At 41.3% G+C, this 26,590-nt stretch overlaps 1 protein-coding gene and 1 long non-coding RNA gene across 8 annotated transcripts in view; one reads left to right on the top strand and one right to left on the bottom strand.

The window, feature by feature from the left end:
• TBC1D19 (TBC1 domain family member 19) overlaps positions 1-22,153 on the top strand; it is a 114,420-nt gene extending 92,267 nt beyond the window's left edge. For 2 of the 5 annotated variants that reach the window (XM_043514047.1, XM_043514046.1), the window contains 3 exons: positions 4,599-4,714; positions 5,903-5,973; positions 7,018-7,886. In XM_043514047.1, the coding sequence (XP_043369982.1) occupies positions 4,599-4,714; positions 5,903-5,973; positions 7,018-7,092 (262 nt within the window). In that variant the 3' untranslated portion in view covers positions 7,093-7,886. Of the gene's footprint in view, positions 1-4,598; positions 4,715-5,902; positions 5,974-7,017; positions 7,887-18,529; positions 18,588-19,317; positions 19,551-19,803 lie in introns of those variants that run through there. The other 3 variants (XR_006281171.1, XR_006281170.1, XM_038399191.2) reach the window with 3 other exon arrangements.
• LOC119854561 overlaps positions 4,584-26,590 on the bottom strand; it is a 30,102-nt gene continuing 8,095 nt past the window's right edge. Inside the window, exons 4-5 of one of the 3 annotated variants that reach the window (XR_006281172.1) lie at positions 16,486-16,627; positions 4,584-5,968 (exon numbers count right to left, since the gene is read on the bottom strand). This is a non-coding gene — a long non-coding RNA (uncharacterized LOC119854561). Of the gene's footprint in view, positions 5,969-7,023; positions 7,162-16,485; positions 16,628-26,590 lie in introns of those variants that run through there. The other 2 variants (XR_006281174.1, XR_006281173.1) reach the window with 2 other exon arrangements.

Genomic DNA, 26,590 nt, shown 5'->3' with positions numbered 1-26,590 from the left:
CACAAATTGAGTATGAGTTGTGTGACTAAAAAGGCTAATACCACTCTGGGGTATAGTAAGAGGCGTGTGATACATAAGAAGTGGGAGGTAATTGTCCCATTCGACTCGGCACCGGTGAGGCCTGTAGACAGAGTACTGTGTCCAATCCTGGAGATCTGGACAAATTGGAGCGAGTATTAAAAAATTAAAAATTTTAAATGTTTTAGAAAAACCTGACCTATGATGATAGGCTTTTTTTCAAAAAGCCGTGTTTACTCTTGAGAAAAGAAGATTGGCAGGGACCAGTTAAGTCTTTAAATATGTTAAGGGCTGTTATAAAGAAGACAGTGATCAGTTGTTCTCTATGTCCAAGATAGAACAAGAAGTAAATGGGCTTAATTTGCAGCAAAGGAGGTTTAGGTTAGATATTATGAAAAACTTCTGTAAGGTTAGTTAAGCTCTATAATAGACTTCCAAGGGGGGATTGCAAAATCCCCATCATTGGGGTTTTTAGAACGGCTAGAACAAACACCTGTCAGAGATGGGTCCAGGCGTACTTAGTCCTGCCTCAGTACAGAGGGCCCCAACCTGGTTCCCCTGTAGATGATACTGTTTAAATAAATAATAGCTTTTCCTCAGATTTTTAAGAAGGGAATGTCTAGAATCATAGAAGATTAGGGTTGGAAGAGACCTCAGGAGTTCATCTAGTTCAGCCCCCTGCTCAAAGCAGGACCAATCCCCAACTAAATCATCCCAGCCAGCGCTTTTTCAAGCCTTAAAAACCTCTATGGATGGAGATTCCACCACCTCCCTAGGTAACCCTTCCAGTGCTTCACCACCCTCCTAGTGAAATAATTTTTCCTAATATCCAATCTAGACCTCCCCCACTACAACTTGAGACCATTGCTCCTTGTTCTGTCATCTGCCACCACTGAAAACAGCCTAGATCCGTCCTCTTTGGAACCCGGGTTCAGGTAGTTGAAGGCTGCTATCAAATCCCCCCTCACTCTTCTCTTCTGCAGACTAAATAAGCCCAGTTCCCCCAGGCTTTCCTCGTAAGTCATGTGCCCCAGCACCCTAATATTTTTTGTTGCCCTCTGCTAGACTCTCTCCAATTTGTTCACATTCTTTCCCTAATGGGGGAGCCCCAAAATGGACGGAATACTCCAGATGTGGCCTCACCAGTGGCAAATAGAGGGGAATAATCACTTTCCTTGATCTGCTGGCAATGCTCCCACTAATGCCAATATGCCTTTTAGCCTTTTTGGCAACAAAGGCACACTGTTGACTTATATCCAGCTTCTTGTCCACTGTAATCCCTAGGTCCTTTTCTGCAGAACTGCCGCTTAGATAGTTGGTCCCCAGCCTGTAGCAATGCATGGGATTCTTCCATCCTAAGTGCAGGACTCTGCACTTGTCCTTGTTGAACCTCATCAGATTCCTTTTGGCCCAATCTTCCAATTTGTCTAAGTCACTCTGGACCCCTATCCCTACCTTCCAGCATATCTATCTCTTCTCCCATTTTAGTGTCATCCACGAACTTGCTGAGGATGCAGTCCTGCCCATCATCCAGATCATTAATGAAGATGTTGACCAAAACCGGCCCCAGGACCGACCCCAGGGCACTCTGCTTGATACTGGCTGCAAACTAGACATCGAAACGTTGATCACTACCTGTTGAGTCTGCCAATCTAGCCAGCTTTCTATTCACCTTATAATCCATTCATCCAATCAATACTTTTTTAACTTGCTAGCAAGAATACTATTGAAGACCATAAAAAAAGCTTTGCTACAGTCAAGGAATATCACGTCCACTGCTTTCCCCATATCCACAGTGCCCATTATCTCATTGTAGAAGGCAATTATTTTGGTCATGCATGACTTGTCCTTGGTGAATCCATGTTGACTGTTTCTGATCACCTTCCTCCCCTCCAAGTACTTCAAAATGGATTCTTTGAGGACCTGCTGCATGATTTTTCAGGGGACTCAGGTGAGGCTGACCGGTCTGTAGTTCCCTGGATTCTCCTTCTTCCCTTTTTAAAAGATGGGCACTATATTTGCCTTTTTCCAATCGTCCGGGACCTTCCCCGTTCACGACGAGTTTTCAAAGATAATGGCCAATGGCTCTGTAGTCACATCAGCCAAAGCCCTCAGCGTGCATTGCATCTGGCCCCATGGACTTGTGCATGTCCAGCTTTTCTAAATAGTCCTTAACCTGTGGTGTTGTTTTTTTTTTTTTTTTTTTAACAACTGACCACCACCTTGTTGCTAACATACCTGTAGAAACCCTTCATTGTTACCTTTCACATTCCTTGCTAGCTGCAACTCTAGTTGTGCTTTGGCCTTCCTGATTTCACTCCGACATGCCTGAGCAATATTTTTATACTCCTCCCTGGTCATTTGTCCAATCTTCCACTTCGTGTTAGCTTCTTTTTTGTGTTTAAGATCAGCAAGGATTTCACTGTTAAGCCAAGCTGGTCGCCTGCCATATTTTGCTATTCTTTTTGCATATTGGGATGGTTTGTTCCTGCGCCTTCAATAAGGCTTTTTTAAAATACAGCCAGCCCTCCTGGGCTCCTTTTTCCTCTCATATTAACCTCCCAGGGGAATCATAGAATATCAGGGTTGGAAGGGAGGTCATCTAGTCCAACCCCCTGCTCAAAGCAGGACCAATCCCCAGTTTTTGCCCCAGATCCCTAAATGGCCCCCTCAGGGATTGAACTCCACAGCTCTGGGTTTAGCAGGCCAATGCTCAAACCACTGAGCTATCCCTCCCTGATCCTGATCCTGCCCATCAGTTCCCTGAGGGAGTGAAAGTCCGCTTTTCTGAAGTCCAGGGTCCGTATTCTGCAGCTCTCCTTTTTTCCTTTTGTTAGGATCCTGAACTTGATCATCTTCATGGTCACTGCTGCTCAGGTTGCTTCCCACTTTTACTTCCCCTACCAATTTCCCCCTGTTTGTGAGCAGTAGGTCAAGAAGAGCATGCCCCGTAGTTGGTTCCTCCAGCAATTGCACCAGGAGGGGTATCTTCGGTTTTAGGGCTTTGAGTGGAGCTGACTTAGAACCCTGTCAATTGCTTTCGTGGGTTAGGAAATTTTTATATTATTAAAATTGATTTGGAGCCCAGTCATAGAGGATACTGAACATTTCCCTACCACTCTTGATTACGGTTTCAGGACACAATTGCCGCATAAATATTAATAATCATAATAATAAATACAAAGACTTGCAGGTGATGGAATTCTTTTTGAAATGGTTTCAGAGTAGCAGCCGTGTTAGTCTGTATTCGCAAAAAGAAAAGGAGTACTTGTGGCACCTTAGAGACTAACAAATTTATTTGAGCATAAGCTTCCATGAGCTACAGTTCACTTCATCGGATGCATTTGGTGGAAAATACAGAGGGGAGATTTATATACACACACACACAGAGAACATGAAACAATGGGTTTTATCATACACACTGTAAGGAGAGTGATCACTTAAGATGAGCCATCACCAGCAGCAGGGCGGGGGAAAGGAGGAAAACCTTTCATGGTGACAAGCAAGGTAGGCTATTTCCAGCAGTTAACAAGAACATCTGAGGAACGGTGCGGTGGGGGGAAGAAATAACATGGGGAAATAGTTTTACTTTGTGTAATGACTCATCCATTCCCAGTCTCTATTCAAGCCTAAGTTAATTGTATCCAGTTTGCAAATTAATTCCAATTCAGCAGTCTCTCGTTGGAGTCTGTTTTTGAAGCTTTTTTGTTGAAGGATAGCCACTCTCAGGTCTGTAATCGAGTGACCGGAGAGATTGAAGAGTTCTCCAACTGGTTTTTGAATGTTATAATTCTTGACGTCTGATTTGTGTCCATTCATTCTTTTACGTAGAGACTGTCCAGTTTGACCAATGTACATGGCAGAGGGGCATTGCTGGCACATGATGGCATATATCACATTGGTAGATGCGTAGGTGAACGAGCCTCTGATAAGGTGGCTGATGTGATTAGGCCCTATGTTGGTGTCCCCTGAATAGATATGTGGACAGAGTTGGCAACGGGCTTTGTTGCAAGGATAGGTTCTTGGGTTAGGGGTTCTGTTGTGTGGTGTGTGTGGTTGCTGGTGAGTATTTGCTTCAGATTGGGGGGCTGTCTGTAAGCAAGGACTGGCCTGTCTCCCAAGATCTGTGAGAGTGATGGGTCGTCCTTCAGGATAGGTTGTAGATCCTTGATGAAAACTATTTCCCCATGTTATTTCTTCCACCCCTCCACTGTTCCTCAGATGTTCTTGTTAACTGCTGGAAATAGCCTACCTTGCTTGTCACCATGAAAGGTTTTCCTCCTTCCCCCTCCCCCCCCCCCGCTGCTGGTGATGGCTCAGCTTAAGTGATCACTCTCCTTACAGTGTGTATGATAAAACCCATTGTTTCATGTTCTCTGTGTGTGTGTGTATATAAATCTCCCCTCTGTATTTTCCACCAAATGCATCCGATGAAGTGAACTGTAGCTCATGGAAGCTTATGCTCAAATAAATTTGTTAGTCTCTAAGGTGCCACAAATACTCCTTTTCTTTTTCTGAAATGGTGTATCTGTAATTTCTGAGAGAAATATAATACTTTCTTGTTTTCCAATTGTTTACAGACTACGAATATCGTTTAAATGGATGGTACGAGCATTCTCTGGTTACTTAGCTACAGACCAACTTCTGCTTTTGTGGGACAGAATCCTAGGATACAATTCTCTAGAAATTCTCGCTGGTAATGAAAATTTTATTTGTGGATAATTTTAAAGATAATACATGACAAATTAACACTGATGTTACCAAGAGAGGAAAATTCAATTCTTTTTATGACTGCAGAAAACAGATTTGCTGAAAATCAATATATATTAAATAGGTAAAGCAGTAATTCACAAATTTCCCAGTTCTTACAGGAATTGTCAGTGAGTTAAACTGGTTTTATTGTGACTACTTTTCCATTATTAGTAGTAGTAGTATTTTCTTTTGTTAGCATTGATAAAGTGCAAGCTGCTTTGTGAACATAAAGGAAGGCCTGTATGTTCCCTGCTCCAAAGATAGTGTAGTGCATTAGTCTAGTTTACATTAGTTTGTCACTGCTATATAAAAGATGTAGTTCTCCCTGCCCCCTCCCCACCCAGGGAAAGGATGACTCCTTTACTATCAATAGGAGTCCTGAAAATCCTCCTTATTTTCTACTACTGTATACCCCTGCTCTTTATTTACTTTTTTTAGTAACATCATTAATTAAATTCATTAATTATAAATTTTGTATCTTTTTATATTGACAATAAGCATGCAAAGCATTTCACAAGTAATTTAAAGTGGAATTAGAAGTTTGCTTTTTTTAATTGAAAATATCACACATCTGATTATTACAGAGGCACAGTGTGAGGCAAGAAGCTAGTCTGATACAGAAGCTCAATAAAACAAAAAGCTGTTGCCTTAAGAATAGAAGATTAGTTTTTAGCTAGATTTGCATCTGTATGACGTATGCAGAGAAAGGATATCTCCCTTTATGTGAGAAACGAATTTTACAGTCCAAAAGCAACATAAATTAATAAATGAGCCCTCTGTTCACATTATGCATTGAAATTTTGCTCTTTTAAATAAATGTTTATCCTCTGCCTAGAAAAGAACCAATTTAAAATGTTATTTTTAATCATGTCTTTCACACAGTTAAAACCCAGTCAGGTTAAACACATTATTACTCAACTTCTTCCAAAAACCACAATAACATACTTATTCATTTTTATGAAGGAGTAGCCATCTGGCAAGAACTAAAGCACTGAAATCTACTACTTACTATCCTTCAAAACCAGAATGATTGATAAAAAGAGAGGAGATAATAATTTTAATTTTAGATCAAGATTAATTCTAACAATTAATTAATAGGTCAGCAGCTTAAATATTGTGCATTCTTTTTCAGTCCTGGCAGCTGCTGTGTTTGCTTTCCGAGCAGTGAACCTGATGGAGGTGACATCGCTGGCTGCAGCTGAAGTAAGGATAAGTTTCAGTTAGAGGAGATTGAAATAGTTCTTTATGCATTGCCAATCAGAGCAATTTAAGCTTTAGATATACATGGCATGCAATACAAAGCTCTCTGCTTAAATTCTTACTTTAGGTAAAATCTCAGAGGAAGTTACAAGAATAGAGTGCATGAAATTCCTTTTTTGGCACATGTTACAAAAGCATATAAAATGTGTTATTTGTTATAAACAACACAGTCTCATTGAATTCTGTGTGTATCTGAGATGAGGTTTTTTTCACTATTTTAGTATATGGTCTAAATTTATACTACTGTACTAATACGATTAAAGAATATTACACTTAAAAATTGGGGAGGTTTGTACAGTCATTTTTATTAATAAGTATAAAAAGATAATTGCTTCTGTGCCTTTTGATATTACATAAATTTTAAAAGGTTGCTTTTATCAAGTAATGAATTTGAAATTTCATTTTCACAAATGTCATCATTATATATGTGAAAACTGGCCAGAGTGAAGGTGGTTATGGTTACTAATTAGTATTTTTGTTAATTTTTTTCTCCCCAAGAAGCTGATAAAATTCTATTATATATTATGGAATGTTGGTGATAACTAGTTATATTTTTAAAAAATATATATTTCCATCAGATGATCACTCACTTTCAGTCATCATTAAAGTCACAGACTTATCTTACAAGTGCTACCCAAGACGCAGGATAAAGATTCATAATGTACAATTATTTTTAGAAGCAAGTTGAAATAGACCTCTTGTGAATGGTGTCATGGGTTTATATTTGAAGTAAGCCTAAAGGGTAAAATAAAGTGACTTTACTTGCTTTCTGTACATATTGGTGCACTTTTTTGGCACATTGAAAAATCTGGGGAAAAAGGAATCTGTACAGACTTATATAAATAGCAAAGTTTAGAAGGTAGTTATTGTCAATATCATGTTCTGCAATCAAGTTTGCCGCAACTTCTTCTGATTTCTTAGGTACTGCTTCAGAGAAATTTGATTCAATTTTCAAATTTAGCAAATTCTTTTTGTTCTTTTTCCCAGGCTGTACTTGCTGACCTTTCAACCCTGAAGGTTATGCCTCTTCTTCAGATCTTCCTGTTTGCAACTCTCACTTGACCTGCTTCAAGGTATCTGACACCACGCATCCAGTTTTTCATTAGAAACTAATAATGAACTATGAAACGTCTGCATAAAACCAAAATTAAACTGTATGTATATGTCACTTACAGATCATGTTCTCTTTACAGTTAAGTGTAAGTTTTTCTACATATAAAATAACTTTACACACTAACCTGTGCATTTGCATGCTGCTGTATTTCAACATAACAGCAAGAAATATAACTGATAAGATGAGAGTGATTACTTATGCATATAAATAATACAAATCAATGTATAAAATGCAATAAAACAAAGGTAATGCAGTTAAATTCTTGATCTGAGTGCCGTGACAGATCCACTAATATGAGATTGGAGAAAACTGTTTTTCATCTGATTATAACTTATTCAAGCCCCCCACTACAAGAATGTCAACTCAAGAGTACGTAACACTTAAACGTACTTTAACTTTTGGGAACTTTTATCTCATTTCCTAGGAGAAATCAGAGAAATGCTTCTGTTCCATTTCTGTTTTCCAGGAGTCCTCTTCATGTTCTTCCCCATTTAACTTCTTTCTTTTTAATCTATTGATCCCCCACAGCCTTTCTAAGATGTCTATCACTAAGTATCAAAGGATTAGAGTTTCAAAAGTGCCTGAGAGTTTTGCCTTGCAAAAAGTGCTGGATATAGCTTCCTCCAGAACTTGTCAAAGCCTGGCTTTAAGAGATTTTGCTCATCCCAACCATCCATGTGGAGCTGGCTAACTGGGGGATATTTGTTAGTTTATAAGGTGCCACAACTACTCTTGTTCTTTTTTGGGGAAAAAAGGGACATTGCACTTTTAAGGGATATCTTATAATGGGTGTGGTGGAGGGGGGAAGCCTACAGGGATAGACAGGAAAAGGGCAGGGAGCAGGGCCAGATTTGGAGAAGGTCGCTACACTGCCCTTTCTGCTGACGGGAAGAGCGGCAGTGGGGAGAGGGATATCTAGTCTCTGTACAGCCATGGCTGACAGCCACCCACCCATGAACTCGGCAAACCTCTTGACTTGCTGTGGGCATTACAGTAGTTGCCCTTTTCCTTGGGGGCTGGGAAGGAATTTTTCCCTCTCCATTAGATTGGCTAAAGTGAGGTGGTGGTGGTGGTGGGGGTTGCCTTCCCACAACTGGTCTGGTACCCAGTGGGGTGAAGCTGAGGGGTTAGGTTATAATGTCACAACTTAGTACATAAAACTAATTATGGCTGTGCTGTGCAGGTACTCATTATGGAACAGGTACCGTTCTCAGATAAAGTGGTGGAAAAAGATTGGAAGGAAAGCATCCTGTAAAGGGGGCTTGGGGACTCCTATGTCTTCCACAGTGTGGAACGGACCCTCCTCCTTTTCCTAGGCCCCTTTAAGGAAGCGTGCTTGGGGTTTCTACGTCTGGAACAGTGAGGAGCCAACTCCTCTTCTTTTATAGCAAGGGTTCTCAAACTGGGGGTCGGGACCCCTCAGGGGGTCATGAGGTTATACATGGGGGATCACAAGATGTCAGCCTGCACCCCAAACCCCGCTTTGCCTCGAGCATTTATAATAGTGTTAAATATATTAAAAAGTGTTTTTAATGGGGGGAGGTTGCACTCAGTCTTGCTATGTGAAAGGGATCACGAGTACAAAAGTTTGAGAACCACTGTTTTATAGCCTTCTCCCTCTACTTTCATTTCATATAAGGGGAGGGCAGAGGGGTTCCAGCAGTGGGATGGCTGGGACAAGGTTGGAGGTTATATGGAAATAATTAAGGAAATGATGACCGGGACTATACAATTTGTTGCTGGGTACTGCTGGATATATTAAGTGAATAAAGTTGCAGCCTAATGAAACAACATCCATTGCCTTCTGTTTTTCTTCCAGCATGGATGCATAATGAAGGTGGCAGTTTTCTTATCCCCTATCCCACACACCCTTTTCGAGACGTGTGTGTGTGCGTGTGTGTGTGTGTGTGTGTGCGTGTGGCGCCTCTGCTGGTCCAAGAGCTCAGGCTGCAACTCAGGATCCAGCTCGTATCCCTGCATGATTGTGTATTGCACTGTCACTAGACCACCAGGTAGCCCATCTGCTATTGATTATCATTTCTTTTTATGATTTTTCTGGGGATTCTGAAATTGTAAACTGAGAATCATTAGGATTAATTTATTACTTTATTTTAATACCTAGGAAAGGATTATAGTCAAAACTGAGTGAAGTGTATTACATTGTATAACCCATGCATTCACCATATCACTTTATTTTGGACCGGTTTCTACCTTCAAATACAGTATGTATGTGTGTGGAACTTGGCCCTCTGTATTTTAAGAGAGATCCAACTTCCATTTACACTAGACTGTTATCTACACTATTCATATCACCTATAACAATGCAAATATTTTTTTTATAGACCCAAAAAACCATACCCATACCTGGCATATAAATTGGGCATGCTGAATGTCTGACAAAAGGCTATGTCTACACAGCAATGTAACTCCGAGCATCCACACACCAATTGTGGTAATTTAGGGCTCAAACCTAGTTTCCCAGGACTCTGCAGGGCTGGAGGGTCTGAGCCCGTGTTAAGCTGAGATCTTGTGTCCGAGCCCTATTGCTTTCCTATGTGCCCACAGCCTTGGTTTGACTCGGATACTGGAAGTTCTCTGGATGTATCGCAGAGTTCCTTGGGGCAACTTTCTTAGTCCTCTCTCTGCTGACAGTGTGCCGTGTAGTCTATTGTTAATGGAAGCCACACCACCCTTTGTCAGTTTGAGTACATTGACACTTCCTGTAAGATTGACTGCATGGCCATAATCTCAAAACAAACATCTAACAAAAGAGCTACTACTACTTTGAAATAAGTTTGTAATTATCACAGAAGACTAGGATCTGGCATGTGAATGGAAGGCTGACTATATTTTTCAATGGACAGGAGTAAACACAATTTGTGCAAGACAGAGAGTGTGGCTAATTTTTATGCTTTTTATTTTTTTTAACAAATAAGATGCATCTCTTTATATGTCTACTGATTAGGACACAAATTTCATATTGGCAAGCAAGGGCTCAATTTAAGCTCTGGGGTTTACTAATGACTCTATAGTTAGTTTTATTCAGCAGTTTTGGTGGTTCATAGAAAGAAATATTTTGTACTTATGTGGCACTTTTCATCTGAAAATCTGAAACTGGGGTTAGTTTTAGTTCCCAAGACACCTTACTAATGTTAAATCCGTACTAATGAACTGTAGATAGAAAACAATTAAATACCACGGCTATCTGTACAGAATTGTGTCGTAACTTTTTTGTAACTAGTGACATGATATTTTTCCTCTTTTCACTTTCTTTAAATGCTGCTAGGTTACAAAAAAAAAATAAAAATGTTGCTTTGAAGGCCAATTCTGGTTCGTTGATGTGAAGGTAGGACTGTGGAAAATTGGCATTGTTACAGCTTACCAAGGAAGTTAGTTATTTTCTGTATTCATGTTACTAGTGAATAATTTGTTTTCACCAGCTTGACAGACATATAATTAGATATTTAATTTTAGTTCATGATACTTAAAATTTACCAGACAAGCAAGCACAAACACTTCAACTTAAAAATGTATTATAAACATTAACCTTTACCAAAACGAACTTCCAAAGACTACTGTCGTTAAAAATGAAATGCGTGAAGACTGATACCAACACCCGTTCCCCCACACACTTTCCAAATTCAGGCCAGGGGACCCCACCTTGTCCCTTTACCCTTCAATACATAGAATGAAAGAATCGTTGGACTGGAAGGGACCTCGAGAGGTCATCTAGTTGAGTCCACTGCACTCATTGCAGGGCTAAGTATTATCTAGCCATGTGTTCTCAGAACAAAATTTCTGGTGGCCTTGGAGTACGGCCACCAACTCTTGCTGGTGACCGCTATAATAATTTTTCTGAAAATACTTAATTAACTTTAGGAAAAACATATAAATATGAGCATATACACATCCAAATCATAGTAATTTATTTATGTAAGGGTTTTTTTTGCAGACTGAATAATAAAAATAAGGTACAGTTGTCTCTATTCTTTACTAGACCTAAACAGAATAGAAACACAGATAAGGTGCATGGTATGTTCTTGTCTTGTTGTTGTTTGTTTTGCTTTTTTGGCTGCATTTTTGTTTTAGACTTGCTAGCTACTATCTCTGCGTCTGTGAAAAATGATATTTGTATGTTTGTTAATATTGCTTTTCACAGAAGACTTCTTAGCTAGCTGGGAGGAGTGAAAAGTGATATTAACAAACATATAAATATCACTTTTCACAGCAGACTTACTCAGCCCTGGCAAGTTGGGGGATAAATTAAATCTTAGGTAGGGAGGTAGTGGGGGTGAAGAGGTCCGGAGATGGAGTCTGCCCGGTCCTACAGCTGGGGTGCCAGAGCCTGTGACCGGAGCCCACAGCCGTGCAATTAGAACGTGCCCGGAGCCTGCTGCACACCACCCCGAGCTGAAGCTGGAAGCTAGAGGCCCATTTTCCCCAGGAAAGTGGGGAACTCGCATCAGCTCTCTGCTCCTCGGTCATTGTGGCTCCAGAGGGAAGCAGGGCCAAATCCATCCTGGTGGTCCCAGGGGAGGGGCCACTGGTTTCCCCCACCCCTCCAATCACTGCCCAGAAGGCTGTAGCCACAAGAAAAGCCCCTGATGGCCGCATTTGAGAAACATTGATCTAGACCATCTCTGACAGGTGTTCGTCTAACCTGCTCTTAAATCTCCAATGATGGAGATTCCACAATCTCCCTAGCTAATTTATTCCAGTGCTTAGCCACCCTGATGGAAAGTTTTTCCTAATGTCCAACCTAAACTGCCTTTGCTGCAATTTAAATCCTTTGCTTCTTGTCCTTTGCTCAGAGATTAAGGAGAACAATTTTTCTCTCTCCCCCTTGTAACAACCTTTTGTATACTTGAAAACTGCTATCATGTCCTCTCTCTTGTCTTCTCCAGACTAAACAAACCCAATTTTTTCAGTCTTCCCTCATAGGTCATGTTTTCTAAACCTTTAATCAATTACCATGTGGAAACTGATTCTCAAGTTGTAGTAACAATTTGGAAAGTGCCCTATCCCTGTGGAACACCTTTCTCCTATTTAGCAACATGGATAGGGGCTACTGGCTGCTTGATTGTCTAAATGAAGAACAGTACCCATTACTGGCCTTACAGTGCTGCTTCTTCCTGTTATTGTGGCTTGTACCCCAATGAACATGTAAAACAGCCACGTGTGCAGTCAGGTCATATTTTAAAAGCTTTAAACTGAAAATCTTGCTCTCCAACATGAAAGACATGGTGCCGTTTTGGTCTGCATTTGTATGCGTTTTGAACATCAAGCTTTTTACTAGATGAAGTTTTTCCTCCATAAGCTGCAGGGCTGTCTCTAGCCATTTGGGTGTCCTATTCAGCCCCCCGTGGGGGGGGGGGAGGGCTGTGTGGGGCCCCAGGCCTCTTTACCCCCTCCTCCCAGGGCCTGGGAGGCAGGAGCTATGGGGTGGCACTTTTGGGGGTCCCACAGGCCCAGAATTAAACCACAATTTGAGGACTTCAATAGCTCAGACATAGGTGAGGTTTTTCACAGGAGTGGGTGGGTGAGATTCTGTGGCCTGCGCTGTGCAGGAGGTCGGACTAGATGATCAGAATGGTCCCTTCTGACCTTAGTATCTATGAATCTATGAATGGCCCAGGGGATTAGCGGTGGGCTGGGAGCAGCCCACTCCGCTTCCCTTGCCCCAGCCCTGTCGCCTGGGGGAAGGGATTACACGCACGCACTCACTCACCAGTGGGATGTGGAACAGCCCGGCCCCAGCCAGCTCTATTCCGCCAGTTCCCAGCTGCGGTGCTCCACTTCTCGCCACCAGTGAGTGCGGGGGGGTTGGGAAGGAAACTTTTCCCAACCCCCACCCCAGCGCCACGGCTGGGGCCACATCATTCCACTTCCTGCCGCTGGTGAGTGTGGGGGGCGTCTTTTCCCCAGCCTCCCTGCACTCACCAGTGGCGGGAAGCGGAGCGCCGCGGCTGTGAGCTGGCGGAGTAGAGCTGGCTGGGGCCGGGCTGCTCTGCTTCCGCCACTGCTGGTGAGTGCGGGGTCACTGGGGGAAGAGGTGGAATGGGGGTGGGCCAGGGGAAGAGCGGGGGGGAGGGGAAGAGGCAGGGTGGAGGGAGTTATCTGGGGCCCCACACCCCACTGGGGATGGCTCTGTCCCTTGCAGTGGGCACAGCCCATGTGGGGGCCGACCGAGGGATAGGGCTGGTCACTGGGGCTGGTGCTGCCACGTATGCAGCACGCAGCTGCTTAGGACACCATGAAATTTGGTGCAATTTGGTGCTCCAAATTTCATGGTGCCCTGTGCAGCTGCGTATGCCTAAGGATGGCCTTGATAAGCTGTGAAGAAAATTAGTATCTTCGTAATGGTAAAGGTCAAAAATTGCAAGGAAAAGAAATAACCTTTTCAAGCTCCTAAGAGGATAGTGCTGAGTAAAAGAAAAATTGAACTGTGAGAAAGGCCAGGGTGCTGAAACAGTTAAACACATGCAGACGGAAGCCATGATTTCTTCCCCTTTCTTTGTATATTCAGCACTCTTATGTAGTTTTTGTTTGATCCATTTAGATTTCCTAAATCCTGTCTTTGCAAACCATAGCTTAAAGAAAGTATAAACCCTCCCCCCACAGGACTTTTTAGGAAAACCACCACCTTCTCAAAGGGATGCCATTTGTAATATGTTATGAAGGAAGCACAGAAGGTACAACAAAGTTTAAAGGCTCTGCCTAATAAATCCTGGAAGAAGTTGCAAGGGTTCATATCAATCCATCACGGTATTAGATGGCAATTTCAACATGCTATTAGGACAAGTAATTAATATGGAGAGCCGATTTTAAGCAAGAAATAAACTATACAGGCAGGAATGTGAAAACATAGGAGGCAAAGGATGAAATATATTAGGCTTATACTGTGCTGCAAATCAGGTTAATAAAGGTTAACAGAGGATCAAAGTCCATTGAAGAATAAAAGGTTGGTGGGGTTTTCCCCAAGACAATAGAGGCTGATGATCTGGATCATTTTCTTGCAGTTGGGTCTCACAAGTTCTGCATGTAAGGACAGAAGTAGTTCTGATATTCAGAAAGGTTATGCGGAATACCTAGCAGATTCCTGTCAGAAAATAAACATGAGACAGGAAGAGCGATCTGCAAGTATGATCTGGACTAGAATGTGGATGTCAATATTCCAAGCTAGATATTTGCATATCTGCTGACCTGCCAGGTGAACAAAAATATTTGCTTGTGTTCACTGAACACATTTGATTTAGAAACATTGAGTCACAATAAAGATAGAATCTCACTGCCAGTTTTTTATAGAGTCACTCTGCTGGGTTGAACTGAACTTTAAAACAGGTAACTACAATACTACCCTAACAATATAATAGTAATTAATCTACTGAACATAACATAAGAATGGCCATATTGGATCAGACCAAAGGTCCATCTAGCCCAGTATCCTGTCTTCTGACAGTGGCCAATGCCAGGTGCCCCAGCGGGAATGAACAGAACAGGTAATCAAGTGATCCATCCTGTCGCTCTTTCCCAGCTTCTGGCAAACAGAGGCTAGGGACACCATCCCTGTGCATCGTGGCTATTAGCCATTGATGGACGTATCCTCCGTGAATTTATCCAGTTCTTTTTTGAACCCTGTTATAGTCTTATGTTCTATTGTTAATAAAGTCATTATTTTACTAGGCTTTTGCTGAAGAGATTGCTTCAGGGATAAGAAGTTTGGATGAGGGAATTTACAATTTTCCAGGGTGATTTCTATGAAATGGAGTGGGGTTGGTTTAGAAGTTGTCATATTTTGAACTTTTATCCTTAGTTTTGTACAAGGAAGTATTTGTACAAGGTTCTAGAGCATAAAGATAAAGAGATGTAGAGAAAGTGAGAAATAATGTGTTATGTTAACTGAAAGAAGACGAGTGGAGGCATTTAGGCACATAATTAAATTTAGAATCTTTCTTATATGACGTACAATAGAGTTCTATAAAGTGTGAGTAGGAACTGATTTTTTTATTCACACTTCAAAACAATTCTATGCAGACTATTCTAAATGGTAAGTCTTTTCTCATTTTTGCTTTTGTTTTATCTTCTGAGATTCACATTATGTTCTAAAATTACATAAAGCTTGGAGTAAACCTTTTCTAAACCAAAATTATTGAAGCAAGTTTCTCATAGTCTTAAAAGTTGTCTTGTTAACTTCTTCTAGACTGAATTTTGATCTACTTTTAGAAAAATATCTTTAATTTGAAAACACGACGTAAATTGTTTTTGTGGTTTTTTTCTGTTATGAAGTGCAATTTTTAAAGAAAAAGCTTTCTGTATTTCTCTTCCCTGATTTGAGTCTACACACTCAAACAAAGAAATGTTGCTGATAACATTCAGGAAAACGTTCCAAAGCAAACAGATCAAGGCCACAGAGATTTACTCAGCCAAATTCTGATTAAAGTATGCCAAAATCCCCTAATTTTTGGTGGGACTGGACCACTCAAAGGACAGGTTATTACAGGATTTAGAACCTTTCACCTCCAGATAAACTTCCCAGTTTGAAATCAGGTTAGATCAGCAGCAATAAAACTGATGACTTTTCAGTGGCATATGAGTGAAATAAGTTTGGTTGTTTGGTCCACTTTCTAGCAGGCAAGTAACTTCTCACTCAGCTGGCATTAATTGTCAAACTTGTGGACAGTCTGACCAGAACAGCGAGCTGAATAAAAACAGAAGGCTGAATTGCCCTTGCACCACATGCAATAGTTCCCCGAGCTGAGAGTTAATGCACATGAGTGGGACAGCACAGGAAGCTTGCAGTATAGCTACTAGTCTGGTATCTGTTTTGTGGATGAGTAGAGAACATCTGTTCTCTGGGCTGTCAATTCAGTAACTTTTCACTACACTAAATTAACATGAAAAGATATCTCAACAATAGATGGAAGTCTACTTTGTAGCTTATGGAGAATTGTTGTGTGTGTTCAAATGAGATCTTTATATTCTCTCTTCTGCAAGTTATTTTGGCAGTAGCCATGGGCCTCTGAGGTCAGGCTGGCATTGTGATGTCACAAAGATCTTGCCTTCACTAGGAAAAAGATGCGCTCTTAACTCATGTTGGCAACACATGGTAATTAACTTGAGCTAAAATTCTAATGAAAACAAGGCAGTTGGTCGTTTTAACTCAAGTTAGCAGATTCAGTTAAATCCTAGGGCCCTCCATAGTTAAGGACCTCACTGGATTGATCCAACTGCTTCAGAGACCCAGTACCTTCATTAAATTTCTGAGTTAGCTGGCTTTAGTGTTAGCCATTTTAGCTTATTTATTTTGTTTATAAAAGAAATGCTTTTATTAGTTCACTCACCTCACAGATCCTATGATGGAACTGAAGGGGAAGAGACCAGGATTTTAGAGGGTGCCTCTTGTCCTGTGTATTCCCCACTTCAGACCTCCCACACGAGGTATCTGGCTTGCTTGCAGGAGGACACTCTTTCCTGGCACGTGAGCTGCAGCACACAATAATAAAGGGGCAGGCAATTACTTCACAATTGCTGTCTAAACTGGACAGATTATGTACTGAAGAGAGCTACAAATTAGTATCTGTCCCTCTCCCATTAGAGATTAGTTAACATGCAACAGCTCCTTCGGCATATTCCCGTTATAGAAATTGGCAGAGCTGCTATGTGAAGCTCTAGCTACACGTTTGCTAAACGTTATGCTCTAGACTTAGCCTCCTGGTATGATGTTCAGTTTGGCAGAGTGGTGGTTTGGTAGAAAGTGTTTAATTAGAACTCCATGTCCTATCTTCCTCAGATGACAGTTCTGCATATCAAACTATCCCATGAGTGGAAATGTGCAGCGGCCACTCCCTTCCCCTTCCCCTTGGAATCCTATTTACAATCTCAGACCTGAGGATGCAGTTGGAGAGGACTGAGGAGGCTGATGGAGGTGCCTGACTCTCCACCTTATAGCTTGAGCCTTGCACAGATACAAAATTTGTATCTGCATCCAATCTGTGATCTGCAAACATGGATGCAAATATCTGTGGATATAAAGCAGATATCCTCAGAATGTGCAGGAACAGTGAAGGGAAGCGAGATGGGACACGAGCACTTTAAACAACACTGCTACGAAACGTTCCACCCTCAGAGCTGCACTGCCGGCATATCCCCCTGAGTGTGAGTGCAGAGAATCCATCACAAAGAATGCTGGTTGCAGGTGGGTAACCGTCATTTAGTGAAACTGAAGCCTCTTTCATTTTGGGTGTCTTAGGCTGTGGTTAAAATCTTTTCAGATGCCAAATGAATGAGTTCAAAAGTGACTTTTCAGTCAATTTTAACTTTCATTATAATTTTTCCTCACACCCAACTATAAAGCCTGCTCTGAAATCGGGGCTAATTGCATGCAATAGAGGGAGGCTGTGGTGAAGCTGAGAAACTGCCCACAAGCAGTGAAGGGATTAAAGAGAGCCTATGGGCCCAGCTAGCTCTGCCCTGTTATATCTGCAGCCAGTGTCAGGCCTGCAAGGGAGAGAGACGGAGGCAGTCTAGCTCGGTTTGGAGCTGACTGGAGAAGAGGCAGGAACTAGCTGCTGTCCTGCCTGAGGGAAGGATCTCTAGCCTGCCAGCCGAGGCAGCCACCAGGGACCAAGCACCATCTTCCTGGACAAAGGAAATGGAGAAATATATCTGAAAGCACCTGGGCTGAGGTGAATGTGGGTGACCAAAGCATGGAGACCTTGTGGGGTTCTGTCCCCGTCAAACTTGTGGCTGCCCTGCCTGGAAGAACCTGGGACTGCAGCCGGATGCCACCAGAGGGCACTACCAGAGGCAAACCACCACAGGAACTTGGACTATAGGAGCCATACCCCAAACTGAAGGGCAACAGTTGGAAATAGGCCAGGGCAGTGAATATAAACTCCCTACTCGGGGGTGGCTTACTTAGGGCCCTGGGCTGGGATGTGGTGGAGTGGGAGGGACAGATTCCCCCTATCCCCTTGCCTTAAAGACTGAGGCATCTCGACCACAGAAGAAGGGGGCAGGAAGTCAAGTACTGCAACCACTAGGCAGACTGGCCCTCCAAGCACCCTATTACAGAGGCCTTTTATGTCAGACTTTTTTTATTTATCGCTAACCATAAAAAAAATCTTAAGATGTGGCTATCTGGTGTTGTATCCATCCCCTGTCTCCCCATCCCCCCCCACCCCCCCGATTAAAGCTGGCGGTATAGAAAGGGAGAGCCAGACCTAAGGCTCTAGTTCCTCTCCACTTTAGGTAAGGGAAAATGGAAGTGCCACCCCTGCCATGAGATTTCATGATGGAGGGTGGGGAAGATCAGCACACAAACTGCTTGTTTTCAGTGGCAGTTAAATCATCTGTGCTCCCTTCTCCTGCATTTGTTGTTTTCAGGAAGCGTGTGTTCCCACCACTGTTTAATTGTCCGAAGAGAGAGGCTGCAAAGCATCTGGTAGGTCATTTTAACATATAAATGTGTTCATATAAAATTGCTGTTCAATGAAGGAACAAAATAATCACAGAAGTGATAGCAACTGAGTTTATTTGAACTAAAAATCCTGTTGATTAGGAGAATTGAGGCCTTCTGCTGGGGATACAACATTGTCATATTATTTAGAAGGCTCTAGTGTAGCATTCAATAAAGTGTCCATATATGGACAATTTCTCCTTTTGGCACATACAGCGGCAGTATGGTAGTGAGCTTTGGAGTAGCAGCATTGATTAGGGATTTAGCATGACATGGTTGATTCTTTTTCCAGATCCTGAAAAATATTCTGATTAGACCTGAGAGGGGCCCAGATGTCATTGCTATCTCCATGATTGCTCAATGGGAAACTTCTAAGGTACCTACCATCAGCTAATCCCTTGTGCATTATTTTCCACCACCACCTTTGTCTTTCCTCTCTGTCTTTGTCAAACAAGAGTCCACATAGCCAGCCAGGACAAATCTAACATTGCAACACTTCGCTGTAAACTAAAAATAAATAAAATAAAATTGTATGCTAAATATGCTGCTTAACTGTTTGATTCTTATAAAAGCTTGATGGGACCTCGAGTGGCTAGTACGCTGGTGTGTCCACCAAGAGGAAGATCAGATCAGATCAATTTGAATTAAATATTGCTCACAGCCTAAATCTTGGGGTCCAAAAATGGCGAATTGGCTCATTTGTGTGTTGTGCTAGGGGTCTTCCAGCAACTGAACAGGAGAAGACATAAAGCTGCATTTTCCTCTCTCTGTTTTTCCTCTTCCAGGGTGCGTCTTAAGAAGAAACAAACTTGGACTTTTTCAACAAAACTGGAGAGCTAACATCTACCACCTAAAATTGGCTCTTTGTCCCACAAAAGAATCTTTAACACCATTTGAAAAACTATCAATCAGTGCAACTACAAGCTCTATGCAAATAAGAGGCTATAAGTTGCAATGGGGGAGGTTTAGATTGGATATTAGGAAAAACTTTTTCACTAAGAGGGTGGTGAAACACTGGAATGCGTTACCTAGGGAGGTGGTAGAATCTCCTTCCTTAGAGGTTTTTAAGGTCAGGCTTGACAAAGCCCTGGCTGGGATGATTTAACTGGGACTTGGTCCTGCTTTGAGCAGGGGGTTGGACTAGATGACCTTCTGGGGTCCCTTCCAACCCTGATATTCTATGATTCTATGATTCTATAAGGGAAATAGTTACAATGAACATTTACTTATGTTTTAAGTGTTAGGTTTTTTTTCTTTTGCTTCACTTTTTACTTGTATTTAATAAATATTAAAAAAAAACTTCTTTAATACCCAATGCACAACAAAATCCTGAACACAAATTACTGTTAATATTGTGGCAGTAAAAAATAATTAAAAACCCCAGATGATGTTTATACTGTAGTAAAATGGTGAGCGCCCAGGGCTTCCTGGAGTTTTGGTAGGGTCCAATTTTGAAAATTTCTTCCCAACTCTGTTTTAGTTTGTGTAAGCAATTTCTTCCTAACAGATTTTTCCTTTGTCCTTGGATCACTGGGACTAGTAACTTTTTTCTTTTGGCACAGAATCTACCACCTGGATGGGTTCTGTGGCGTAGACACACGGGGTCACTCCTGCATTTGCTAGTGAACTCAGTCCTGTTTTGCACTGTTGATACGTAGATTCATTGATCACAGTAGCTAAAGCCCCTGTATCTATTTACATAAGTACTGACTGATTGTTTAACTCTACTGTTACTTCATAAGGTCCCACTTTCTTCTCTTCTTGACAGTATGTAGCCCGTATCCCTTCCTCTGTATCTTCTTCCCCCCAAGGTAAAATGTCCTCTGCTTTCTTCCTTTTCCTCTGGTCTTTTGGAGTCTACCTTCCTGGCTTGATTGATAGTCACCTTTGCATTTTCTGGTTACATGTCCAATCTTGAGGCTTTTTGTGACACTGGTATTTACAGACTATGTTAAATGAGCTCCACAGCAGAAACACTTTCAAGAGCCTGCATCCCTTTCAGCTGGTTTTGCATTTTGTTTAGTGAGTCAGTCTGATCGTGCCTGTATTCTAAGTGCAAATCTTCTAAGTTTTTCACTGCTGCTTCCATTGCTGTTGCTAATTCTATTGCTTTGGGCCAGGTTAAGTTTCCTTCTGCCAGCAATCCATCTTTGAATTCTCTCGTTATTAACATCACAAACCAGTCCATCCCATAGCATATCCACTGGGCCAATTAACTGAATAGTGCTCATTTGAAATCTTTTTAGCTCTGCCACATGTACAGCTACAGTTTCACTTTGCCTCCTCATTCTACTGTAAAGTGTTTTACAGTAATGTTTGGTTTTGGTGTGAAGTGCTCTGGTAAAACCTTCTTCATGTCTTCTAAACTTGTATCTCTGGGTTACTGAGGCTGTAACCAACTCCTTGACAGAAAGTAAATTTTATTGCCACAGAACTGTTTGTCCTTATTTGCAAGAAAATTGTGGCCCAGTCTTTGTAAGTATTTCTGCATTAAATGCCTTAGTTTTCCCATAAATTACATTCTAATGTTGTTTTCAGTTTTGAAAAGATAAGCCTACTTGCAGAGTGGGAACCTGCTGCTTTATTCAACTTTATCACAGAATGGCAGGGAAAAAATCCCACTGGATAAAACAGGAGGTTAAGAAGGGATGGAGCCAGGCTCCATCCATCCGGGTAACCTAGTTAACCCTATCATGACTGCTTTATGGACTATACTTTCCTAACAATTTTATACAGTTCTCACAGCACCCTATCTCTAGTCTGGATCTCAAAGTAGAGAGCTGCTGGTTTCTCCGGGGTTCATAATGCTCCTGGTTGAAGGGGCTTTTAAGTCATAACAGTTGTCTCCTATTACCAAGTCTCCATTGCTGATGTGAGGGATATCTAGGTTCCCTCTTGGAGATAATTAATAGGTGTAGGACTTACTTTGGTCAAAAGGGGGGGGATCCTAAATCCACTGCCACCTCCTCATTTTTTTCCCTTCAGTTAGATTCAGATAAGATTCCTAGCCCTTGATTTTTTGCAGCGGTAAGAATCAGGAATACAGCGATACTTTAAATATTTAACGTGATTCTCCCCTACCATCGTCTCTCTCTTGCTTGCTCTCTTAAGTAACTCAATAGCTGCTAAAGGAATTTTTCTAAAATTTCCTCAAAAAAATAATCTCTGGGATTAGATTGATGTTGAAATTTTTCATGCTCAGTGAGGACTTTTTCAGAAAATTATAGGCATGTGAAATTAAGGTGCTATGAAGGCCTGACAAGGACTATATATTTTGTATACATTACATTTGCATGTTCAAATACTACCTTGTGCTGCAGGTGTCAATTTCATTGTCAGACCTGTTCAAATGTGTATGATTTATATTTCTCTTCAGAAGGTCACAATCTTTGCAGCACCAAGTGCTACATTGGCAATTTATCAAGAGTCCAGTGGGCATAGCTGATCTGCATTTACATTTACATTACTTTACGTGAATTTGCTGTCAATTTGTATTCTCTTAATGCTGCAATAAAACATGCTATATTGAATAAAAATTGGTTTTACTAAACATACAGCTGTGTCTTGTCTCACTATTTTCATTTATTTACTTTTCTCTCTTTCATCTGCCTCTTTTCTCTTTTTCATCCTTTTTGTTCCTTCTCACTCTTGCCTATCTGAAGGTTGTTTCTTCTTCCTTCGTTTCCTTGTTTGTTTTGCTGCCTTACTTTTCTATTTTCTGCATTTTAAACTCTGCCACTGACTGTCGTTAATTATTCTTTTTCTTTACAACCTATTTTATTGAGCAAGGCCTCCTACCTCCCCACTCTAATAGGCAGGCAAGTATCATTCTTCCCCATTTTACAGATGGCCACTTCTAGCAGAACAGGTCTCAACTATGGCAGTTGCAAGACTCATCCACTTCCAATCCACATGTCATCCAACTTTACTTTGAAATATTGCTGTGTCTTTTTGGAGCAGCACAGAAAGGCAAATCAGCTTCAAATCATTTCTTAACAGAATCATTCAGTTATCCTTGAAGCATCCACTGAGAAAGAGGAGGGATATGAACATAAGAATGGCCATACTGGGTCAGATCAATGGTCCATCTAGCCTAGTACCCTGTCTTCCCTATGGCCAATGTGCTTCAGAGAGAATGAACAGAACGGGCAATCATCAAGAGATCCATCCCCTGTCTACCACTCCCAGTTTCTGGCAATCAGAAAGCCCATCCAAGCATAGGATTGCATCCGTGACCATATTGGCTAATAGCCATTGATGGACCTATCCTCCATGAACTTACCTGGTTCTTTTTTGAGCCCCATTACAGTTTTGGCCTTCATAACAGTCCCTGCAATGGGGAAGGGTGAGGAGTATCTCTTGTACCCTATCGATAAAGGCCCAGCAGCCTAGGGGACAGGTTGCCTCATGAGCAGGGTAGCCTCTATAGGAGGATTTGCAAAATGACTTTGAGTGGATGACTGAGTCTCAGCTGACATAGCTTTGAGCAGAAGTATTCTAAGTGGTGTAATTCAGTAATCCAATAATTAAAACAAATCAAAAAAGGTCAGTTGGTATATTATTTCCCCCCCGTCCTAATTTGGCATATTGGTACTGGTGGTTAGAGACCATTAGTATAGATTACTGGAGCTACCTGCTGCAGACAGGAATTGCCCCTCCCACTTCCTGTACCTGTGTATGTGTTTCCATAAGAGTAGTTCCAGAAATCCCTATGCCCTAGTTGTTAGTTATTTGTTCTCTGTCACAGATGTTTGATGTTAACCACATATGATTAGATGTTGATTCAAGTAAAGCCACTCTCCTGGCATAATTGCATTAGCAGCAGAGACTTCTTGTGGCAGCAGACTCCTCTTTCTTTTGATGTCAGTCTACCTGACAATCAACTATGGGGAGAGGAGGACTCATTTGCATGGATTATTGGGACCCATAAGAAATACAATTTACAGGTAAGCCATAGATTCCAAGGTATAGTTTTTATTTTAAATAAATATTCTAAAAGGGATTTGAAGCTAGAGAGACAGAAAAATCTATTATTCCGATCAGAGATTTACCATATACTTTGGCATATAAGAGGTGAATAATTTCAAGTTAGCTACTGTCAATAGCTATGTGCTATTTTATTGACTGAGAGATTGGGCTAAAATTTTTCAGAACTGAAAATCTTGAAATTAAAAAAAATGGGGAAAATAAATGACAATTTTCACAGAATTTCCCTTTTTTTAACCATCATTAGAGCTGTTTGAAAAGTTTCAAACTTTGTAATTTAAATTTTTTTATTTTTTTGGTGAAAGTGCTTCTCTTTCTCATATTGACTAACAGAGGCCTACTTGACTCATATATTAGTTGTTTAGAACCATCTTGTTTTTCCAGGAGATCTAGAAAAGATATTGCTTCCTCAAAATTATTGAAAACTTTAACTTGATTCCTCTGAGTCAAGCACAATACCCCAGAGCAAAGGATATCCTCTTCCTTGGTAGTTTATCAGCAAGTAGTTTTATGAAGGTGACAGTAAGGAGGACTTTTAATTTCAAAATTGAGTCTGGAGACTGCTATTACTGAAATTTCTAAATTGACTAAGTTATTCATGAAAGAAAGAATCTTCTCCTTCCTCTCCGTCAGGGATAATAACTAATCATCAGTATCATCCATGCCTTCCAATTTTTCGTGGATCTTAGCAATTTCTGTTTTCAATTGATTTCACCTTGGGCTGTAGATTCTGTCTTTTTAGTGCCCTCCAATTTGCCATTCTTAGCTCTTCATGCCAGGTTTAGTATAATTTACCCTTTTCTGCCCATAAGTCATTTGCATAGAGACTTACGCCTTTTCATATTTCTCTAGAATCCTGTGTGTTGTAGCTTCAGAGTTTCCCACACTCTCTGCTTGAGGCCCGAACTGTTTGTAAAGGGCCAAATCCTGATAAAAATGAGCAGTTTTATTTGTTTACCCTCCAAAACTGCTCCCTTGGATTCTTATTAGTGGCCATATTTATATTTTGGAGAAAACTGCGGGGATTAAACCAATCCTGAAGGCTGATTTCTGGTCCCTCCTTCCATCAAGTGAGGTCAGGAGGTCAAGATTGTAGACCTTCCTGTGTTTAAGTGTTAATAGAAACTTTAACTCAAATCCAGTATACAGCGCAAAAATTCAAAAATTAATGATTTACCCTTCCACTCTCACATTAATTGACACGATGGAAGGTATGACTTAACAAAGGAAGTTGCATCAGAAGTGACATTAGCACACAGGAAGGTCCAGAAAGACTGAACAAGAGATGTCCAAGTTCATCATTAATGAGCGGCTTAGGCCCTTTAGGTGGCAAAAACTGACTATCTTTAGGCCTAAAGGTGAGAACACAGTCTGTAAAAAGGTAAACAAATGTGTATATAATACAATAGCCACAATCTAAAGTGTCTATAACCTTAAAAACACCATACAGCTGTTTTGATAAATTATGAAACAGCTGTCTCAGGTTTTTTAACTGAGTTCATTGAATACAAATAAATATATAACTGAAAGGGAATGTGTAGGTTGAATGGTGGTGATAGAGGATTTGGAGAGTTGTTGTCTCTAATATTACTATTCTAGTCTCAGTATAATAGTCTGTTTTCTTGATTTCCCTCACCCACAAATATAAGCATTCAGCTGTGTGATTCCATTTCCTGTATAGTAAACTAAGATGGCAACAGTTCCTCCTTCAAGTGTCCTTTGCATATTCCCTCTCCTGAGACGTATGGGCTGGTGCAGTCTGAATGGTAAAAATCTATTAGCAGTAGTCATTGAAGCATCCATATGCTTCCCTTGCCTGCTCCCCTCCCCCATACACACTGAACTATGCATATTCTAGGGCAAGGGATTAAAAGGAGCCTGGCGTTCCACTACTCCAGTTCCTTCCCCCGTGACCGCAAGCCCTTTGGTAAGTAGGACTCCAAGATAGTGAGGAAAGGTGGATGTGCAGTATGAATATGCAGAGTCCATCTCAAAGAACCTCAGTTACAGGTTAGTAACCTTCATTTTTTGTTTTGGGTGTCTTCCACATAGTCCCATCCATGAGATAGTTTAAATAGAACTCCGACTCTCACCATCCTAGGTCAGAGTACTGTATATTAAACATGGAGTGCAGGACTGCCTCTCCAAACTTTGTATCTATTGAGATTTCGAGTCTAAAGAATAATGTTAAGTAAAAGTGTGAACAGAAGTCTAGGTTGCTGCTCTAATCTCTACCAGAAGAATATGTCTACAGAAACCTGTACTCCACCACCTCAATCCTTTCATCTGCAATGAGCTGGATGGTTACAGTGTTGCTGTATGATCCTTAGGGATCCCTAATAACTAAACAGTTTGTATAGGTTAGTTGTTACCTAAGTACACAGTTTAGAGATAGTTAGTTAAAGGATAACATGTCAAATCAGAAGGCTAAGAATCCTGGATTGAAAACATGTCTCATGCCGGTGGTAATCCCAGCATGAGATGCACACACCAGGTGCTTGGCAAGTTAGGGGAAAGGTCATTCTCCCTCTAAATGGCTGATCTGCTCAACATTTACCACAAGGGCAAAGAAAGAGAGACAAAACAGTCTCCTATAATAATATTGCCTGAAGTGCTGACAGTGGCAGCTGGTTCTTAGAGACCGGCATCAGCTCCAACCAATTCACCTAGAAAGAAGTGAGATTCGGCTTCTGTGTGAGGCACAGGATCCAAGAAAGTTAAGGATCAGAAAAAGAAGACCAGGTTTGGATCAGTGACAGACTCTGTTCCCACAGCTGTCCCTTTCAGAAAGACTTTGGTTGTGGTTCTGAGACAAAATTTGCAGCCCTCCTCAGTGTTGGCCTCATTACAAAGAGCCAGTCCAAGAGAAAAGGATTTACAGGGACAGAATCTCATTATGGAGTCAGGCTCCGACTCAAGCTCACAGCGCAGAGTTGGGAGTCGTCCCTCTCTGGATCTGACAGTATCAACTCTGGAGGAGCCTGTACTGAGAGTGAGATCCA

Source organism: Dermochelys coriacea, chromosome 4, assembly GCF_009764565.3.
Source record: "Dermochelys coriacea isolate rDerCor1 chromosome 4, rDerCor1.pri.v4, whole genome shotgun sequence".
NCBI classification, from domain to species: Eukaryota; Metazoa; Chordata; order Testudines; family Dermochelyidae; genus Dermochelys; species Dermochelys coriacea.
The sequence above is the reverse complement of the archived record's forward strand: the minus strand, read 5'-3'. Positions and strand labels throughout refer to the sequence as shown.